This window comes from Protobothrops mucrosquamatus, unplaced genomic scaffold (genome assembly GCF_001527695.2).
Source record: "Protobothrops mucrosquamatus isolate PMUCROS unplaced genomic scaffold, P.Mucros_1.0 scaffold600, whole genome shotgun sequence".
Classification (NCBI taxonomy): domain Eukaryota; kingdom Metazoa; phylum Chordata; class Lepidosauria; order Squamata; family Viperidae; genus Protobothrops; species Protobothrops mucrosquamatus.
The window spans coordinates 208,650-227,825 of record NW_015386899.1 but is presented as its reverse complement, the minus strand read 5'-3'; the positions used below and the strand labels follow the sequence as shown (position 1 = coordinate 227,825).

The window sequence follows — 19,176 nt, the reverse complement described above, 5'->3', positions numbered from 1 at the left end:
TGGCCGCCATAGCACTGCTGGGCTGCCTGGGCGACCTGCAGCAGGCCCTGGAGGCGGTGAGTGGTCCTGTGGGTAGGTGGGGCGGGAGATGGGAGGACAGCGGGGCGGGGCAGGGGGTGGAGTGGGGGTGGGGCCAGTTTTTGGGCACTCGGTCTCTAAAAGGTTTGCCATCACTGGTCTATAGTGCAGTTTTCCTCAGCCTAGTGTCCTCCAAATACACTGGAAAATCATCCCAACAGCATGAGACTGTCCTGCTGTGATGGCATTCTTCAGCTGGACAGCATATAGGCACTTTGAATGGTTAATCATATCTTGTTTATAGTTAATAGCTTTTATTATTTTAATTGTTAAGTAATTAGCATTTTTTGCAGGGCTATTGGACCTGTGATTATATCTCTGATGCTGTCAGATTCTGAGTGCCCTTTCCAGAGTTTCCAGCTGGCATGACTGGTGCTTCTATTAATGCCCTTGGCCAGTGTTTCTTAAAGTGTGATCCTAGGCACTCTAAAGGTCCCCCAAGATTCTCTCAGGGGTCTTCAATTATTTTTATAATAATAAAACTATTTATCAATCACATTTTTAAACCACCCATCTTCCTCACAGAGGGGTTCTATGCCAGCCTATGTGGAAAAATAATACAATATTAAAATCCCATCAAACAATCGCAATTGTGAGTAGTAGTAGTAGCAGCAGCGAATGTATTAATTTTAAGCGGAAAGGGTTCCTGATAAGGAGAGTACCGAGTGCAGATGGCTGAAAATATGTGAATTCACTTTTGATATGCAATAATATGAGATTAGCGATATAAATGCAGCTGACAAACTAATATTTAAACGATTTATACCTTAATAAAAACAAAGAATCTCAGCATACTTTACAAAGAAAATTTGACAATTCAGTGAAATCTCAGTCCTTTATATTGTAATTACGGATTTTAGTTATTCGTTGAGATTTTTGGGGTTTCTTGGATTGAATGTACGATGATTTCCTTGGTTTTAGCCTAGATTGAACATCAAACTTCATCCCCTTGACAGCCAGTGGATCTACTTGTGCTTTTCTTGGAGACTCTTCAAGTCTTTTGGGCTCATTGATAATGTGGCATTTTTCTAAAATCAGAAAAGGCAAAGGAAATTAATAGCATTTTCACACAATGCCAATACAATAATAGAGACCTAAACTGACCTGAGAAAAGAGCATCTTTTAACCCCCATTTGTCATTGTCAGTTTTGAAGACAGGTGGTGACATTGTTAAGATTCGCTTTAGATTAAGCCAAATTAGCACTGTTGTATGGCCACAAATTTTAGAGAGACAATGCATTATCTATCTATCTATCTATCTATCTATCTATCTATCTATCTATCTATCTATCTATCTATCTATCTATCTATCTATCTATCTATCTATCTACCTACCTACCTACCTACCTACCTATCCTTCCATCCATTCATCCATCCATTAACAAATGCCACAGCTGCTGCCATTACTACTAAGTCAACTGAGTGCATTAGGGAGCAAACAGGGGCAACAGTCTAAGCACGTCTAGAGAAAGGGAACAAAAATGACTCCTTCAATTTTCCAAAATTGTTGATAGGAATTATTGGATAAACTGCTTCCAAGCAAAGGTTATCAAGAATTTTCCCACGGGGGAGATGGGTGGTTCCAAAATTATTTTTTCTTTTAAGTAGAGGAAGAAGCAAATAAACATCTTTAACTTGGTAAAAGAAAGAGGGATGGGAAGATATCAAGCAAAGGCATCTTGTTCAGGATCTTTTTAGCCCAAAAGTATTACTGAAAAAAGAGCCAGAAACTATGTGATGCTTCTGCTAGGCACCATCAACATATCAACATAATTTCTTCCTAGAATCTGCTTGAAAAATGTTTTTAAGATGGTCATCAATATGTATTGCCCTAAAAATAACACATTAAAAAGGCATTATTCACTTCAAACGTTAAAATGTTCTAACCTGAGACCTCCAACAATTAAAGTGGAGAACAGATTTCGTTCATCTATATAAATAAAAATGTAAATGTTCGTTTGTTCAAAATCTTAAATCTCCGAAAGTTCTTCACCGATTGCTTTGAAATTTTGACACAACGTTGCATTCGAATATGTGCGTGTTTTTATATACCTATATTATATAGATGTCACACCTGTGACAGGTAAAACATGCTTCTTTTGAAAAACAGCACCATCTGTTGGACATAAAAGCAACAGACGCTTTTACCAGACTGAGCCACAGCAACGCATTGCTGGGTACAGCTAGTATGGTAATATATATGTTACTAAAATTCAGTAGTAAAAATGATAACATCACCCATTAATTGCATCTTGCATATCTCTAGGACCCAAGTGTCATTTCTTTGCAGAAGGAACCATTTTATTATTCAACAAAGAGATGTTTCAAGTAAGGTAGATCACTAAATGGCCATAATCAAACAACTCCCATTAGCATACAAAGAGGGTTAGAAAGTGTATAAATATAAAATATCTAAAGATAGGCATACAAAAATAACATATGTTGAAAACAATAACTTAGAGCAATATCAGCAAATATATGATTCTCCCTCAATAAATTACATTTAAAAGGACCTCTGTAAAAGCTCTTCTTCCAGAAGGATAATACTTGGAATGAAGCCAGTTTCTTATTTAAAAAAAGTTTCAAGAAAAGCAAAAAATACAAAGTTTTAAAATAATGTGAAAAAAGTGCAAAGAAAGAAATAGAGAAAAATGTTTTTTCTCTTATTTATGATTTTTTATCTGTTGTAATTTGTATTAATTTTTAATGTATATTTTTATCTTCAATAATTAATATTAAAAAGACTAGAGAAAAGAATATTTACATTTATTATTGATTGGAAACCCTTTATGAACCCTTTACAAACTCCTTACTGAAAGCAGAAAAAATGAACTTATGATTTATAGTTTTGATAATTAGACAGGACAGGTTATAGAAAGAAGAGAGACATGTAACCTAAGTGAAAGAGATTAATTTACAATTGCAGTTATAACTTCTGTAAAGATTAAAAGCCACTTCTTTATATTTTTTTCCTTTTCTATTTTCCTTTTTATCTTTCTTGCACTTTTAGTTTTCATTTTGATTTTTCCTTTTTTCTTACTTTTTCTTAGTTAAATGCCCTTAACTTGTATTTTTTAATCTTTATTCCCACAATTCTCTCCTCTTCTTATACCTCTATTCAATATTTTAAGAACTAAAATAAATAGGAATGGAGACAACCGGTATCCCTGTCTTATCTCTTTTTGTATCTAACAAAGTTTTGTTAGATCACTGACAATTATTCATGCTTTTTGTGAAGTGTACATTAATCTTACTTAATATAATTCTCTCAAAAATCTGTATCTTTCTTTAAACAGGAAGGCTTATAATTTCAAAGGTTTTCTCTGCATCAAGGAAAATCAATGAAGCTTGTTTTTCATTATGTTGCGCAAAGTATTCCAAAATATCCAATACATTTGTTATATTATCTTGCTGGTCCAAATATCTCTCTTTAAATGTAAATTGATTGTTTCCAAAAGTGATTAAGAAAATGAGGATTTGAGCAAATCCGGTATCCTTTAAAGGTAACCCCTGAGATACTGGAACACTGCTATCATGTCACCCCTCGTCCTTCTCTTCATTAAACTAGACATACCCAATTCCATCAACTGTTCTTTATATGATTTAGCCTCCAGTCCCCTGATCATGTTTGTTGCTCTTCTCTGCACTATTCTCAGGAGAGAATATTCCATCATACAGGGGCCATGACAGAGAAGCCTCTTAACCCGTCAATACTATATTCCTATGATGTTTCTCTCCATCAGAAATCTTCATGTTTGCATAGTATGGAACACATTTAGTAAAAACATGCTTTATACAGATAACATTTCTATGATGAGAAGCTTCTTTCTAATCAAGGAGAGTCTTAGTAAAACCTACAGCAGATTAAGAATGCTTATGGACCTACAAAATTTATCTTGGAATTCTAAATATTTCTCTAGTTTTTCTCTTGTAGGCTTGCCTTGGCATAGGTGACCAGTGTATGTGCACATCTATTTGAGAAAAGATAGCAGCAATCCCCCTCAGAACCTTCCAAGTAATGGATTCATTTAATGTTATCATAAAGCTATAATTTATATAAACATTATTACAAAATAAGTATAAAGTATAAAAAAGAAAAAAGGGAACTGCCTATCCAAATGGGGTTGAAAGTCACTGACCTCTAATAAACAATCGGAATGACTGGTATTTGATTTACTACCACCAGCTCAGTTTTACTATTTTACTATTTTATTTATTTTGTGTTTGTGAGTGGGTCTTGTCTCTTGATTTTCTTGGCAATGTTTTTCAGAAGTGCCTTGTTCTCACCTTCTTCCTAGGGTTGAGAGAGAGAGTGACTAGCCCAGGGGTAGGCAACCTTGGCTCTTTTATGACTCGTGGACTTCAACTCCCAGAATTCCTGAGCCAGCCAGTCCACAAGTCATAAAAGAGCCAAGGTTGCCTACCCCTGGACTAGCCCAAAGTCATCCAACTGGCTTTGTGTTTAAGGCAAGACAAGAATTTACAGTCCCCAGGTTTCTTGTTCTGTACCTTAAACCATTACACTAAACTGACTCTTATTTTCATGAGGTCCAATCCTTGGTATGATATAGAGTGTATTGAGGCTAAAAAGGCCCTTCTCGGTGCACTCAACACCTTACCAAATGCTTTTCAATTACTCATAGCAAAAACTTTTTTAAAAAAGGCCTGATTGAGAAACTGTCTTCCACAATATCTGGCCAGCTGATTTAATCCTACAGACTTATTTACTCTGGGTTCCTTTGATTAAACAATACCACCTGTTGGCACTATGGAAGCACACCTTCTCTATAGTAATCCCTGACTTTTGGACTGAGTTTCTTCCCAAAATCCAGAAGGCCCCCACTCTGTTGTTGTTTAGAGGAGTGTGAAAACCGTGATCTTCACCCAAGTCTACCGTAAGGAAGAAGATTGGGAAATCTATTTTCAAAATAGCTTCAAAAGGGAGTCATTGCAGTGATCTCCTTAACTGGCCAGTTGTATCTATGGCTGGGGTTAAATGCTTCATTACTCAGCTAAAACCTGGAAAAGAAACAGGAGGAGACTTCATTCTCACAGAACTAGTAAGGCGAATAAGAATTTTGGCTACTTCATTTACTCATTATTAATATTTCAGGCTAGTTTCATATGATTGGAACCAAGCTATTCTTCCATTCTATAAAACTACATAGACCAGACCCAATAAATTACAAGCCTATCAGTTTACTCAATGCGATAAGTAAACCATATGCCAGGTTTCTTTATGCAAATGACTGGATTGTGTTTGAAGTTATTCCTGAGGAGCAGGCTGGTTTTAGAGGGCTATGTTCAGCTCTGGACTATGGTCTTGTCCTTCACCATACTCTGCTTCTCTCCCACCCACCACCCACCGCTGCCCAAGGTTCCCTGTTTTGCAACCTTAGTTGCAAAAGTCAGCTTTTGAATTTATTCCAAGAGATGGAGAAACTGTGGAAAGATTAAGGTGATACACCATTTGTAAAAGGCTGCTTCTACTTATCCAGTCTCTCTAACCCTTCTTTTTTAAATTATAATTTAAGGTTGTGGATGTATTTAATACTCTCGCCTTCTACTTTCTCCACAATAACAACCCCTATGAAGTGGGTTGGGTTGAGAAAGTGGCCCAAAGTCACCCAGCTGCCTTACACGTCCATCTTTCTGAAGCTGTTCCAACTTACAGAGGAATGTTACATATTAGCCCTCTTACTTTTTAACTTCTATATAAATCAAATCATTCAGGCACTTATGGTCCTTGCTCACCACCCTCCCCTCATAGTAGAATGAGTGATTCTGGCACTTTTATGACATTGTAGTCATCATGTCATTTTCTCAGACAGGAATAAGAAAGGCACTGCCCCTTTTCTATGTAGAAGAAAGATTATAGATATCCTCAATTAACGACGACAACTGAAATCAAACTGAAGTTGCTAAGCAACATAGTTGTAAAGCTCGACATCATCTGACCACATGGCTTAGCAGTGGCAGTTCTGGCCCTTCCTATTACCTTCTTAAAGCAAATCCCACGTCATTTACCGTGATGTCATGTGATCACCAATTGTAACCTCCTGCCGGCTTCCCCACTGACTTTTCTTCTCAAAAGCCAGCAGTGATGGTCACAAATAGCGATCCTTTGACTACTGCAATGTTGTAACTGTGAGCCAGTCACAAACCACCCAGATTGCAATCACGTGACAATGGGGACGCTGCAATGGCCGCAACTACGAGGACTGGTTCTAAGTAACACGTGTTCAGCACTATGGTAAATTTGAACAATTGCTGAATGAATGGTCATAAATAGGAAATTAATGGGACTCCCTTTAAACGGTTATTTACAGGTGGTCCTCGACTTACAACCATTCTTCTAGTGACCATTTGAGGTAATAACGACACTGAAAAAAAATGACTTATGACAGTTTTTCACATTTATGATCGTGGCATTGTAATATGATCAAAATTCAGACATTTTGGCAACTGGCATATATTTATGACAGCTGTAGTGTCCCAGGGTCTTGTGATCACCTTTTGCAACCTTCTGACAAGCCAAGTCAATGGGGAAGCCAGATTCACTTAACAATCGTGTTACTAACTTAACAACTTCAGTGACTCACTTAACAACTGTATCAAGAAAAGTGGTAAAATTGGGCAAAATTCACTTAACGACTGTTTTGCTTAGCAACAGAAATTTAGGGCTCCATTGTCATCATAAGTTGAAGACTACCTGTATGCTAAGTACCTTGAAATGTTCTCCCACACCTTTTTTATCCTGGAGTGCAGATCTCAGTGTAGTTTCACATCCATTATCAGAGTTTCTCTGTGGCCAGTATTGTTTTCTTACTGTTCCTCAGGTTTCTTTTAATATATATATTTTATTAAAAATTTATAAAAGGTAACACAAATAGAAAGAAGGGAAAAAGGTAACACAAATAGAAAGAAGGGAAGAAAAAAGTGCATAAAGGAAAAAAGCAAAAGTGCAAGAAAAGGAAAAAGATTAAGGATTTTTATTATTTTTTATTAAAACTTTTAAACTTTTAAACCAGAAGCAAAAAGGTTAACATGAACTACTATTATAAAGCAAGGAAGATAAAAGAAAAATAAATCAAAGAAAAAGCAAAAGGTGTAAGAAAAGGAAAAAACTCAAGTGGTTCCTCAGTTTCTTCTTGGTACTAAAATGTGCTTTCTTATCAAGTTCAATACTCTAGAAGCCATTATTAGAGCCATTCTCGTAATCCCAAAATGTATTAAGAGTGCCATCTTATATTTGGAGATGAGTTTGATTTCTGTAGATATTAGAGCTTGGTCCTACTCATCCATTTTTGGTTAAATTTGGTATGAGGAATAAATTGAGAAAATGGCAAAATTAGCAAAAATGGCAAAACTGACCTCTTTGATCAGGGATAAAACAGTACTTTTATAAAAGACTGGAAAACTTTTATGGACTTTTTGCTAAAAATGGAAAAAGGTGAAATGATGATTTCTGGACATGACTGAAAAAAGGCTGAATAGCGGGCTAAAAAGACTATTTTAATATGAAAGAGGGAACATAGATAAGCAGTTTGTAACTGCTGTAAAGAAGATTGGAAATAATTTCTTTTTTTCTTTAACTGTATTGTTTTTTGTACTTTTTTCTCTCTTTTCTTTTTATATTTCTGTATTTGCCTTTGAATTTTGTAAAATTCTCAATAAAAATTATATTAATTCCCCGTTGATTTGGTCCTTTAGGACTGCTTTACATTAATGTGACTCCAGAAGGCTATTGACAAAATCCACTCATTAGGCTTTCAAAATGCCAGAAGGGCTCTCCAGCAACAGATCTATGACACTGACCTTCAAACTAATCTGAGCCTAATGTCCAATCCTATAGTTTGGGAGGTTCTTTTATAAGAGTTTGAGTGACATTTCGTAGGTCTTTACTTTAGCCCTGCCCTCGGCAGTCTTCTCTGGATACTATATGGACACCTTGCAGGCCAGCAGCTATACCCATATGAGGATGGCTCAACAGAGTCCCTGGACCACTGCCCCTTTGGTCTTCCTTTTACACAGTCTTGCATTATTATATATTTATCTTTATTCTTTGCTATATTTACTTGCTCTATATTCACGTTGGCTTTATATTGCTATTTTCCGGCTTGATTTCATTTGATTTGGGGTTCTAACCTATCATGGAGGAAAGGCAAAGCATTAAGGAAAGCTGAATGTAAGATACATATCTGGATGTGTTTGTCAATGGATATTTGAATGTCAAAAGCTACGAGTGTATGTATCTAGAGTTCAGTCTATACACTTATTCCTCGACTTACAACCATTTGTTTAATGACTGAATTTACAATGGTACTAAAAAAGTGACTTATGACCAGTTTCCCCTCCTATGACGGCTATAATATCCCCATGGTCATGTGATCAAAATTTGGGTACTTGGCAACTGGCATGTATTTATGACAGTTGCACTTTCCCAGGGTCATGTGTGACAACCATTTATAATCTTCCTTGATGGCTTCCAGCAAGCAAAGTCAATGAGGGAAGTTAGATTTCCTTAACAACAAGTAATTCACTTAACTGTAGCAAGAAAGGTCGTAAAATGCAACAAAGCTCACTTAACAGCTATCTTGCTTAGCAACAGAAATGTGGGACTCAATTGTGGTTGTAAGTCAAAACTACTTGTATCCCAAGTACTATATAGTACACACGTATGTGTATACAATGATTCAAAGTCATCAGATATTGTTCAATCTATTTTTTTATGACCACTCTTTCACATGGAAACTTTAATCTGTACCGAACTGGTATGGTTCTATAGGAGCTGAGAATCTGCAATTGCTGATTTCTTACTGGCTTAAAGACCTATTTTCCAATAGCTCACTGGCCCATTAATTCTCCTTGATGGCTTTTCATCAAGATGGAAGTAAAAATCTCAGCTGTTCTATGTTATTGTGGCCTGTCTATCTATTCTTTATTGTCCTTAAGCCAAGAAAAATTTTAAAGCTGAAATCTGTGAAAGAATCTTTGATATTGCGTAGCAAATGGATTTTGTGCTACAGCTAACTCTCAGTGGTAGGTTCAAATTTGATTTATATCTGTAAACCGTTCAAGTTTCTTTGCCTGGCATAATAGAAACTTTGCCTTATTCTCAGCAGTACAAAACGGGAAAAACAATAGATGACGCCCTTGTGGAAATCGTGTTTCATGTATTTTTCCACCACTTTTTCTACAGCAATTTATGTGCAGACATGCTTTTGCTGCCTCCTAACAAAAAGCCAAATCTGTTAAGAGTGAGAGACATTTTGTTTCCTAATCACTGACTGCAATATTACCATCACCAATAGCATTGTTCTATGTGAATCAACAGTGATTTTCATCACAAGACATAAAATGTCCTAATCCTGGAGTGATGACACTATGGCATAGTTCTTTTATATTTTATAATATTTTCATTTAATTTCATGTCATTGGTTTATTTCTATTATATCTTAATGTTTTGTAATTATATTATGGTTTTATATATTTCATTCTGTTGTTTCTGATCTTCATTTTTTAAATTTTAACTTTAATACAGCTGTTTCCTTGCTTCTGTGTTTTTACCTTGCTGATAAATGATCACAATTAAATAAATTTGACTTTGAAATTCACATATGCACAGGTCCATATGTGTTGAGAGCTCATCTGACATTTAGCACCAGTTCCTACTGTGCCCTTTCACACATGATCCCTGACAATAAAGTTAACTTTGATCACACTGCATTTCCCTGAAACACAGAATATAAATGATGAATTGACACAATCCATTCTGTTACTACTGTTCCTATAATCCAGATAACTCTCTCTGATATTTATTTGTGCTGATTTTGCTGGCAGGAACTGTTAAGTACAGAAATCACATCAGCACAAGTTAATATTTGTACTTCTCTTGGGAGATGAGAATCTTACATAACAGAGAAAAAAATGCATGCATAGAGGCCAAAAAGAGTACGCATCTCTGTTGGTTAATATTCTACCCAGGCCTCTCATTGTCTGGTCCTTTACCCACATGATAGGGAAAAAAGTGTTGAAATTTTGACCCACAGAGAAGATTACATATGACCCAATAAAACTGAGCCAATAATAATGAACAATTATAAAAGTGGATCAGTTTTCATCATCCAAGTTTAAATATTGCAGCAAAACATGTATTGCAATTATGACTGTCCCTTATTGTTCAATCCTTTTGCACCTTTTTAAATGTATCTATCATTCCCCAAGGCTTGGAACTCTAAAAATAAAACCCTAGCACACTTATAGTACCTCAATTATTATTTTTTTCATTTGGTCTTTATATTGATGTTATCTGTTTAATTATGTTTCTCAACTAAGTAGCTATCTTAAGTATTAATATAAATCTATATTCTAACAAGTAAGGCAAGTCAGTCTGGAAAGCATCTAGTTTAATCTATAGGAATGATGGTACAAATATTCTAGGGCACATTATGTACACAATTAGGTACATAAAGAACAAATGTCTAACTTGAATCTATCTCCTTCTCACAATTGGAGTTATGTTTTATTTGCTTTCCCATTTGTTTCTAGTGTAAATTAATCCTTTTGTTGTTGTTTTTGATATCTCTTGCAAACTGCAACTCATTTTGAGCTTTAATTTTTCTTCAGTGTCTATATTCTTCTGTTGCACACTTATACTTCCATTTCCTATACATGAAACACTTTTCTTTTAGCATTTTAGAGGGCTCCTCTCTAGTCTCTTTAGATTTTTCTATGTTTATTTCTAGTAGGAATTGTGATTCCACATACAGTATCTTTTTTGTATACCAAGGCCAAATTGCCTCCCTATTCCAGGTCTTTTACTTCCAACTTTAACCATTCTACTTCCCTACAGTTAGCATGACTTCGTTTTTCTCCCCCCCCCCCTCTAGTTTGTTTATCCCATGGGTCGCCTCCACCTGTTACTGCCATAGCCACTTGCTGTCAGCATAGCAATTGTTCTGCAGCTTTTCTTGACAGTTCTCTCCCACTTCATCCTTGCTCTTCCTCATCTTTGTAAGACTGAGTGACAGGTCATAAATTCAGTAGAAAGATATTGGGTAAGATGGGAGAGAATTCTCCAATGTTCCTTACAATGTTCTGAATTTGTGAGCTTTCAAATGGAATATTTTTGAATACAGCTTTAGTACTATCTTGAAAAAGCATTAAATGTTTTTCAAAAATATTCAGAAATAGCCTGGTTAACAAGCTACAAGCGTGAGACAGGGAAGGAGCTTCCTCTGGAAGACTGGAGAACTCCTTCCTGCTTCACCCCACAACCCCACTCCACAATTGCAACTTGCCTGGAAACTCCAGCCAATTGGAGTCACAAATTTAATGACATGGAACATGTCATTTTAGGCTGCCTCTTCCATTCACTTTGGCAAACCCTACATTGCCTTTATGCAGTATCTGAAAGCAAGATAAGAGGGTAAACATTATTCCCAAAGCAGACTACCTAATGCCAAGCTCTCCTTAGTAGGTATCTATGAGATAGATGAATACCAAGCTTCAACATAAATTTTCTCAAAATCCATCTGTAGATGGTATCAAATAGCTAGCTCAAAACGTTGTTTTTCAGCAGTAGTGACGAACCTATGGCACGCGTGCCAGAGGCGGCACTCGGAGCCCTCTCTGTGGGCACACGTGCCGTTGCCCCAGCCTCACCTTCCCCCACGACCCCCTCCTCACCAGCAGCCCCCCTGGAGGAAAGTCGTCCCCGAGCGTGGCCCACACGGAGCAGCGCAGCCAAAGACATGGCAGCCAGGCAGCGTAGACAAGACTCTGCCCTCATGCCCCATCCGCACAGTTGATGCTGCAGGGCGTGGGCAGAGGGCGTGGCTGCCATGGCGCTGCTGGGCTGCCTGGGCAATCTGCAATGGGCCCTGGAGGCGGTGAGTGGCCCTGTGGGCAGGTGGGGTGGGGGCGGGGCAGGGGGTGGAGTGGGGGGTGGGGCCAGTTTTTGGGCACTCGGTCTCTAAAAGGTTCGCCATCACTGTTCTACAGCATGATATTGTGGGCATTTGCAGTATTAAAGCCAGCAGTTTTATTTTAGATAGATGTATCCAAAATTAGGAATTAGCATTTTTGTAAAATTGCCAGTTGAGTTTCACCAGTTAAGAGCATGAAACGTTAGGAAAGTTGCAGTAACATTTACATGTGCAAACAGTCTTTGTTTTATCAATAGGTTCTTGACCTGTGGTATCTCTTCTATGCTCAGTTCATAAAACCTTTGATGCAATAGATGAATCTATACGCATCATCCCTGGAGTTCCATATTACCTTCCCCTTGCTATCACACGGCTGACAGCGTACGTAAGTATTATGTAACTATTGTTAAATGGGAACACAGTGTTAATTTGTAATTTCATGATATATTTTCTATTTCCAAAAACTTTTGCAATAGTAACTAATGAATCATAGTCTTGGAGCTATTATGGAAAATCTTTTGCAGAGAAATGGTCCAATTTGTAGAAATGTTTGATAAATTCATATAATAAGCATAAATGACCACAGGGTGATCAGTAAAAGAAAGAGAGAAAGAGAAGGAGTGAAGTTTAATATTGGAGAGAGAAATGCTTAGCTGGTTTGTATGGGCAAAAAAAAAACATTGGTCAACTGGTGAAATAAAAAATGATTTTAAATGGGATAAAAAGAGAAAGCAAGCTATTAAAATAAACCTGGATAAAAGAGAATTAAAACAGCCTGAGCAATATTTTCTACACATATAGTATATATATTTGGGGGGGGGGGGGTTGTGGTTGCCAACTCAATTTTCCAAGGGGAAAAAAAGGCAAAAAGTGTCAAATCATTCCACCACCATTCCATCAAATCATACTAGTACCACTCTACAAAGACTTGGTAGGACCACACTTAAAATACTGCATCCAGTTTTGGTCACTCCAATACAAAAAAGATGTTGAGACTTTGGAAAGTGTTCAGAGAAGAGCAACACAAATGATTAGGGGCCTGGAAGCTAAAACATGAAAAATGACTTCAGGAACTAGGTAAATCTAATCTAGTGAAAAGAAGGACTGGGGTGACATGATAGCAGTCTTCCAATACTTGAAGGGCTGCCCAAAGTACCTGTGGGCTGGACAAGAAACAATAGATAGAAACTAACCAAGGAGAGAAGCAATCTAGAACTAAGGGAGAACCAGTGGAACAAATTGCCTTCGGAAGTTGTGGATGCCCTATCGCTGGAGTCTTTTAAGAAGAGACTGGATAACCATTTTTCAGAAATCATATATAGATCCCCTGCAAGAGCAGGGGGTTGGACTAGATGACCTCCATTTCCCTCATAATCCTTTCAGCTGTTAATGGGCTCTGAGAATTTCATTTAGTAGAATTGGGGTGCAATTTATAGTATACACTATAAATCACTTTATGTGCAAATCTCACAGGGTTGTTTTGAGGGGAACGTGGGAGGATGAAGCATTATGCATACCACCTTGAATTCCTTAAGAAAATCTAATCCAATAAGTAAACAAATAATTTGTTATTGAATCTTATAAAACTGAATCTTACAAGAAATCTTAGAATGCATTGACTGAAGTTTTTTAATTTCTACCAAGCAAAACTTGTGTCATAAGTACAAAAAACAATATTGTATTTCCACCTATGCATATTTTATTAAAACTAAAATAATATTAAAATAATTTTACTTACTGAAATATAAGTAAAATTAGTTAAAAGGGCAGATGCTAAGTAAAAATGCTATTTATATTCAGCCTCAATATGGAGTATCTACTTCTGAATAGTGAAAAGAGTAATTTCCAGATTTTTAGCTTCAAATTACATTTTGTCACATGTTCTTATCACTTGGGAACACCAGACTTGGATGTTTATGCAGTGGAAAGGAGGTGGGATGTAATCAGTTTATGTGTAGGACAACTCAATACATCTAAATCAGGGGTCTTCAAACTTGGCCCTTTTATGACTTGTGGACTTCAACTCCCAGAATTCCTCAGCCAGGCATGCTGGCTGAAGAATTCTGGGAATTGAAGTCCACAAATCATAAAAGGGCCAAGTTTGAAGACCCTTGATCTAAATCATAGCAAAAGTGCACCCAAGAGTACAACCAGCACTTCCTTACACTTGGACATTATGGAATGTCCAAAGAATGCACAGGGGAAAACCATTAGAGACACGTATGCTGCCTTCCAGAAAGTTGCACAGAATATAATTTGATTTGTAGATACTAAAGATACTGATCTGTCTGTAGCCAATAATTAAGTGAGCACATAAATGTGTCAGTTTCACACTCAGTGAAACACTGAATTCAAAGGTGGTGAAAATGCAAAGGAAATGAAGAAAATACCAGTAGAGTCTGCCATAAGTAAAATAGAGAAATTTAGGGTTCAATAAGCCATTGTGCTATATTTGAATTCTATTACTGAAATTAAATAACCATATCTTTATATATTATACGTACCTTGATCAATGTTGTTTTTGGGGCTGAGAACTGAAGGACTTGATCCCATCTCTAACATTTGCCAAATTTCCTCTAAGGAACTAGGCGCACTAGATGATAACAGACTTTTCTGGGATAGGCATGGGCTTTCTCTGCTGAGCTGTTGAGGCTGCTGTGGCACAGGGGCTTTAGATATTGAGGGATCTGCACTGCAATTTCTTGTAAATGAGTCTGATTCAACCTGTGGAAATGACCAATATCTGAGGTCAATGTCATGTGGAAATGGATAAAAAATAGCACAAAAAACAGTGGTAGGTTTAAATGGCCCATTTTGCTTTCCATACAGGCAGTTGTGTGATTACAATTTATGTCCAAACATAGGTTAAATTATTTTTATACTGAAGGCATCCAGGAGATAGAGTTGAAGATTTCGGACTGTAGAAGTTGACAGAGATGGATGAGTAGAGATACAGTAAGAGAATAAAATGTGTTCAGGTAGATGATTGGAGGGTCAAATAAGCTTTCTAATCTCTGTGAGGCGTAGCTGTGGATGATAATTTATAGCACACATTTATGTAAGTAAATGATAAATATTTGGGCTAATCAAGAACTATGTGTTCTGGTTCATGGCTAGATATTCAGTTTTAAAATAATGTTGCTTCAAGGGAAATTCCTAATTTGGTTTTGATTGTGGAGTATCAATCAGGAAAACCAGAGACATGCTAACCATCATGATAGAAAAAAATGTTTTTTTTAAAAAATAAAAAATAGAATAATTTTTTAAGTAAAAATTTAAGGAGATGGAACAGAACATATTTTGTAGAAATCAGTGCTGTTATGTGAAAGTTATATGGTCTTTTCACTGCAGAAGCTTCTTGCCCAAACCCCTTTTACATTATTCTCAAAGTTCTCAGCAATAATTTGGCAATGCAATTTGAGTGAACCATCTTCGTATGAGCCTTAGTTTCAGTTTCTCCTTATTCTATTACACACACATATATATATATATAGCACTACACCAAGAAACACACACAGAGGTTATGGAAAAATGAATGCTTTTGCAGAGGAATAAACAAACATGACAGCTGTAATGTTATTTTTTTCTTCAAACAAAATTAAGGTTTGCAAGTAACACATAAGTCATGAAAACTTTGAAACCTCAAAAGAAAAAAGGGAAAAATCTGATAAACCAACTAATCCGTGGATAATCAAGTGAATTTGGAAATCTGGAGTTAGTGAGTTAGAATGGAAGTGAGGATGAACTAAAAAGATAAATTGACTGTTTGCAAAAAAAGAAAAGAAAAGAAAAAGAAAAAGAAGAAAAATAAAAGAGCACCCACATATGGAGCTTCTAAAGATGAGAATGAGTCTGGTTGGCAATGAGGTATAATTTAATGACAATGAATGTGTACATATATCTGTCCCTTGTCTCAAAGGCTGCAATGTAGATAATAAATCACAAGAATCGAACTCTGATTTGAGACAGATCTGTTAATCCCTGAATAAAATCTTCCCTATCTCACCTCTCTCCATCAAAATGTATTTCTTGAGGAAACATTATAAGTTTAAAAAGTGCTTTTCTCTCTTTGGTACACGTCAACATCAAATGTGCTGTGCTTCTGAACTACAGAAGAGACCTCTGTAGAAAAAACTGAATTAGGGAAAGGGCTAGTTTGCTATCTTTGTTCTGCCTAGATCAGTGATGGCGAACCTTTTAGAGACCGAGTGCCCAAAAAACCCCACCCCCACCCATCCCTGCTCCACCGTGCCCACTGGACCACCCATCACCTCCATGGCCCACCACAGATCACCCAGGTAACCCAGCAGCGCCATGGTGACCACGCCCTCCACCCGTACCCTGCAGCATTATCTGCGCGCGATGGGGTGCAAGGGTGGAGTCTTGCCCCCGCTGCCCGGCTACCATGTCCTTGGCTGCGCAGCATTGCGTGGGCCGTGCCCGGGGGCGACTCTCCTCTGGAGGGCTGCTGGTGAGGAGGGAGCCGTGGGAGGAGGCGGGGCTGGGGCGACAGTGCGTGTGCCCACAGAGAGGGCTCCAAGTGCTGCCTCTGGCACGCATGCCATAGGTTCGCCACTACTGGCCTAGATAATTAAATACCTTTCCAAATTGGCTCATTTTGTACTGGGTAGGATTTGTGTGTACAGAGTCCAGATCTAGTGAGGACTCACTTTGCACTTCCCATATACAGATAGTCCTCAACATATGGCCACAATTGAGCCCCAAATTTATGTTGTTAAGTGAGACATTTGTTAAGTGAATTTTGCCCCATTTTATGACCTTTCTTGCCTCAGTGGTTAAGTGAATTGCTGCAGTTGATAAGTTAGTAACCCGGTTGTTAAGTGAATCTGGCTTCCCCATTGATTTTGCTTGTCAGGTCGCAAAAGGGGATCATATGACTCTAGGACACAGCAACGATCGTAAATATGAACCAGTTGCCAAGCATCTGAATTTTGTTCACATGATCATGGGGATGCTGGAAAAGTCGTAACTGTGAAAAATGGTCATGCTACTTTTTTCAGTGCCGTTGTAACTTTGAATGGTCGCTAAATGAACTGTTGTAAATAGAGGACTATCTGTAATTGATATTAAATTACAGTTGTGGGAAAAATATCACATGAAGTTAGGAAATTACTTGCTATCAGTTGTACAGGAATGAAAAATGGATCAGCAGACTGAATTCAAATTATGATAACATTACAATGAATTAAAAACAAAAAAACAGAAAAGAGAAAAATGAGACAAAATGCAAGGTAAAAGTATGAAAAAAAGGAAAGAACAAAAGAAAAAGGATGGTTTCCAACTTTCTTTGGTACAGATGTAGATAAAAAATATGGCCAAATTTTACTCTAAAATTAACAATAATCTAGATTAAATGTACCCAAATCTCTTCTATCAGGAGTATGCCATCAATCTTTATGGAAAGCACAAAATGACACATTGATGCAATTGCCAAAGAAGTGGTGAATTGTACCTCAACTGTGTTGTCCATGAAATAGGGATGGAATAGGGATAATTGCTATAAATTGGACATAGCAAAATCAGAGGTACTTCACAATACTCTTCAGAGCCTGACTTTTGCACAGTTTGCATATAATATCACTGTGATCACAAGAAAGGCTGTGGCATTCCGACAGCAACCTTCTTGTCCTCAGTACAAAACAGTAGGAGGAGGTTCTGACATACTGTCTAGAAGAGAGCATATTACCTGTTTTGTAAGTTGGCATTGCAAATGTTCTAAAGCTAAAAAATGCTGCTTTGCTTCTTGTACACGTTCTTTGGGATAAAGGGCACCGGGGGATGTGTCATTCTGAGGGTTTTTTGAATCATTGCAATCCTGCAATCCTAGAGAAAAGCAAAATAAAGAATGAACCTTTTATGCTATACAGAAATGGAAAGATGAGTCCCAGTACTTAAGCTTTAAAATTAAATTCTCTTACAATTTTGACGTCAGGTTAGTTATACAATAATGTCATTTTTCATTGTTCTTCATCTCCAGGAAACAAAACAAAAAAGTTTTTATTTCAAGAATCCTCTTATATACATGAGAAGTATATAAAAGAGCTTTTTGCTATTATGTAACAAGTAGTTGTCACCTTGACCTTTTAGAGCAGTAATCAAGGTCTTCATAGCCAAGAATAAGAAACAAATACTGAGTCTGTTCATGTTTCATACAACCATGTTCAACGTTGAGAGCAATTGTGCTCTTATTCAGCAGCATTTCCTTCTCAAGCTCTGACTAGGACCTCTTAACCTTGGCAACAAGCCTACATGCAGTACTTCACTCTATTAGTTTTTCTCAATCTCAAGAGATTGAATTTCTTATGTAAGAATTGAGATTCTTCTCTCCAACGAGCTTACCTTCCTTTGAAGCTCCCCCAAGTTCTGTTCTTAGTCTGTTTACCATCTCTAGTAGCTGCTGTTTCTCTTTGCTCAGACAGCAGATCTTTTTTGCAGCTTCTTTCAATCTGTCTTGAATCACTTTTCCATGATTTCTAAAATGCTGATGAGGTCCATCACCTGCACCCATACTAAGTAACTGTTGCTTGGGATGAACAGAATCCTCTTGGAGCCATTTTACCAGTGGATTCTAGAAGCAAAATGAGATAAAGATTCTTCCAGAATAGGAATCCCTTATCTTTTGGGGCCGGTAACATATTTCATATTTTGAGAACCTGCTGGAAGTTTTCTGGGTGCTTTTGAAAAAACAGTTGCTAAGAAGGACTTGGATTACAAATCACCAATAACAAAGCACCATTTAACTGGAAGATTATTTGCCACCTGGACTGGACCCTGTCTGTTCCAGATGCCTTCTAAAAATTCTGCTTAGTTTTGTCTTTATTGGCAGCAGATGGGCATGCTTCTAAACAAAGCACTGGAGCCTAGCAGCCCACTATTATTATTTTCCAAGAAAGCTTACAAAACCCCTTTCGGGCTCAAAGCAATACTTGGAATTTTTTAAAAAATGCCAGAGGCTGGGATATTGCTTTGAAAAATTCCAACTTCTCAAATTTAAAATCATTATTATTTAAAATGTAATAATGTGGGGAAAGGAGTCCAACAGATAGTAAGACAACTATAAATAGGCACATTCATAAAGTAGTCACGACACTAGGAAGCCCATCCCAGAGCAGTATTACTAAAAAAAAAGGGCAAGATATATATATAT

General features: G+C 37.1%; 1 protein-coding gene across 1 annotated transcript in view; it reads right to left on the bottom strand.

Moving 5' to 3' along the window:
- Positions 1 to 900: 900 nt before the first annotated feature.
- CCDC57 (coiled-coil domain containing 57) overlaps positions 901 to 19,176 on the bottom strand; it is a 58,150-nt gene continuing 39,874 nt past the window's right edge. Inside the window, exons 14-17 of the mRNA XM_015817517.2 lie at positions 18,369 to 18,597; positions 17,716 to 17,852; positions 14,513 to 14,732; positions 901 to 1,106 (exon numbers count right to left, since the gene is read on the bottom strand). Coding sequence (XP_015673003.1) covers positions 907 to 1,106; positions 14,513 to 14,732; positions 17,716 to 17,852; positions 18,369 to 18,597 — 786 coding nt within the window. The 3' untranslated portion in view covers positions 901 to 906. The remainder of the gene's footprint in view (positions 1,107 to 14,512; positions 14,733 to 17,715; positions 17,853 to 18,368; positions 18,598 to 19,176) is intronic.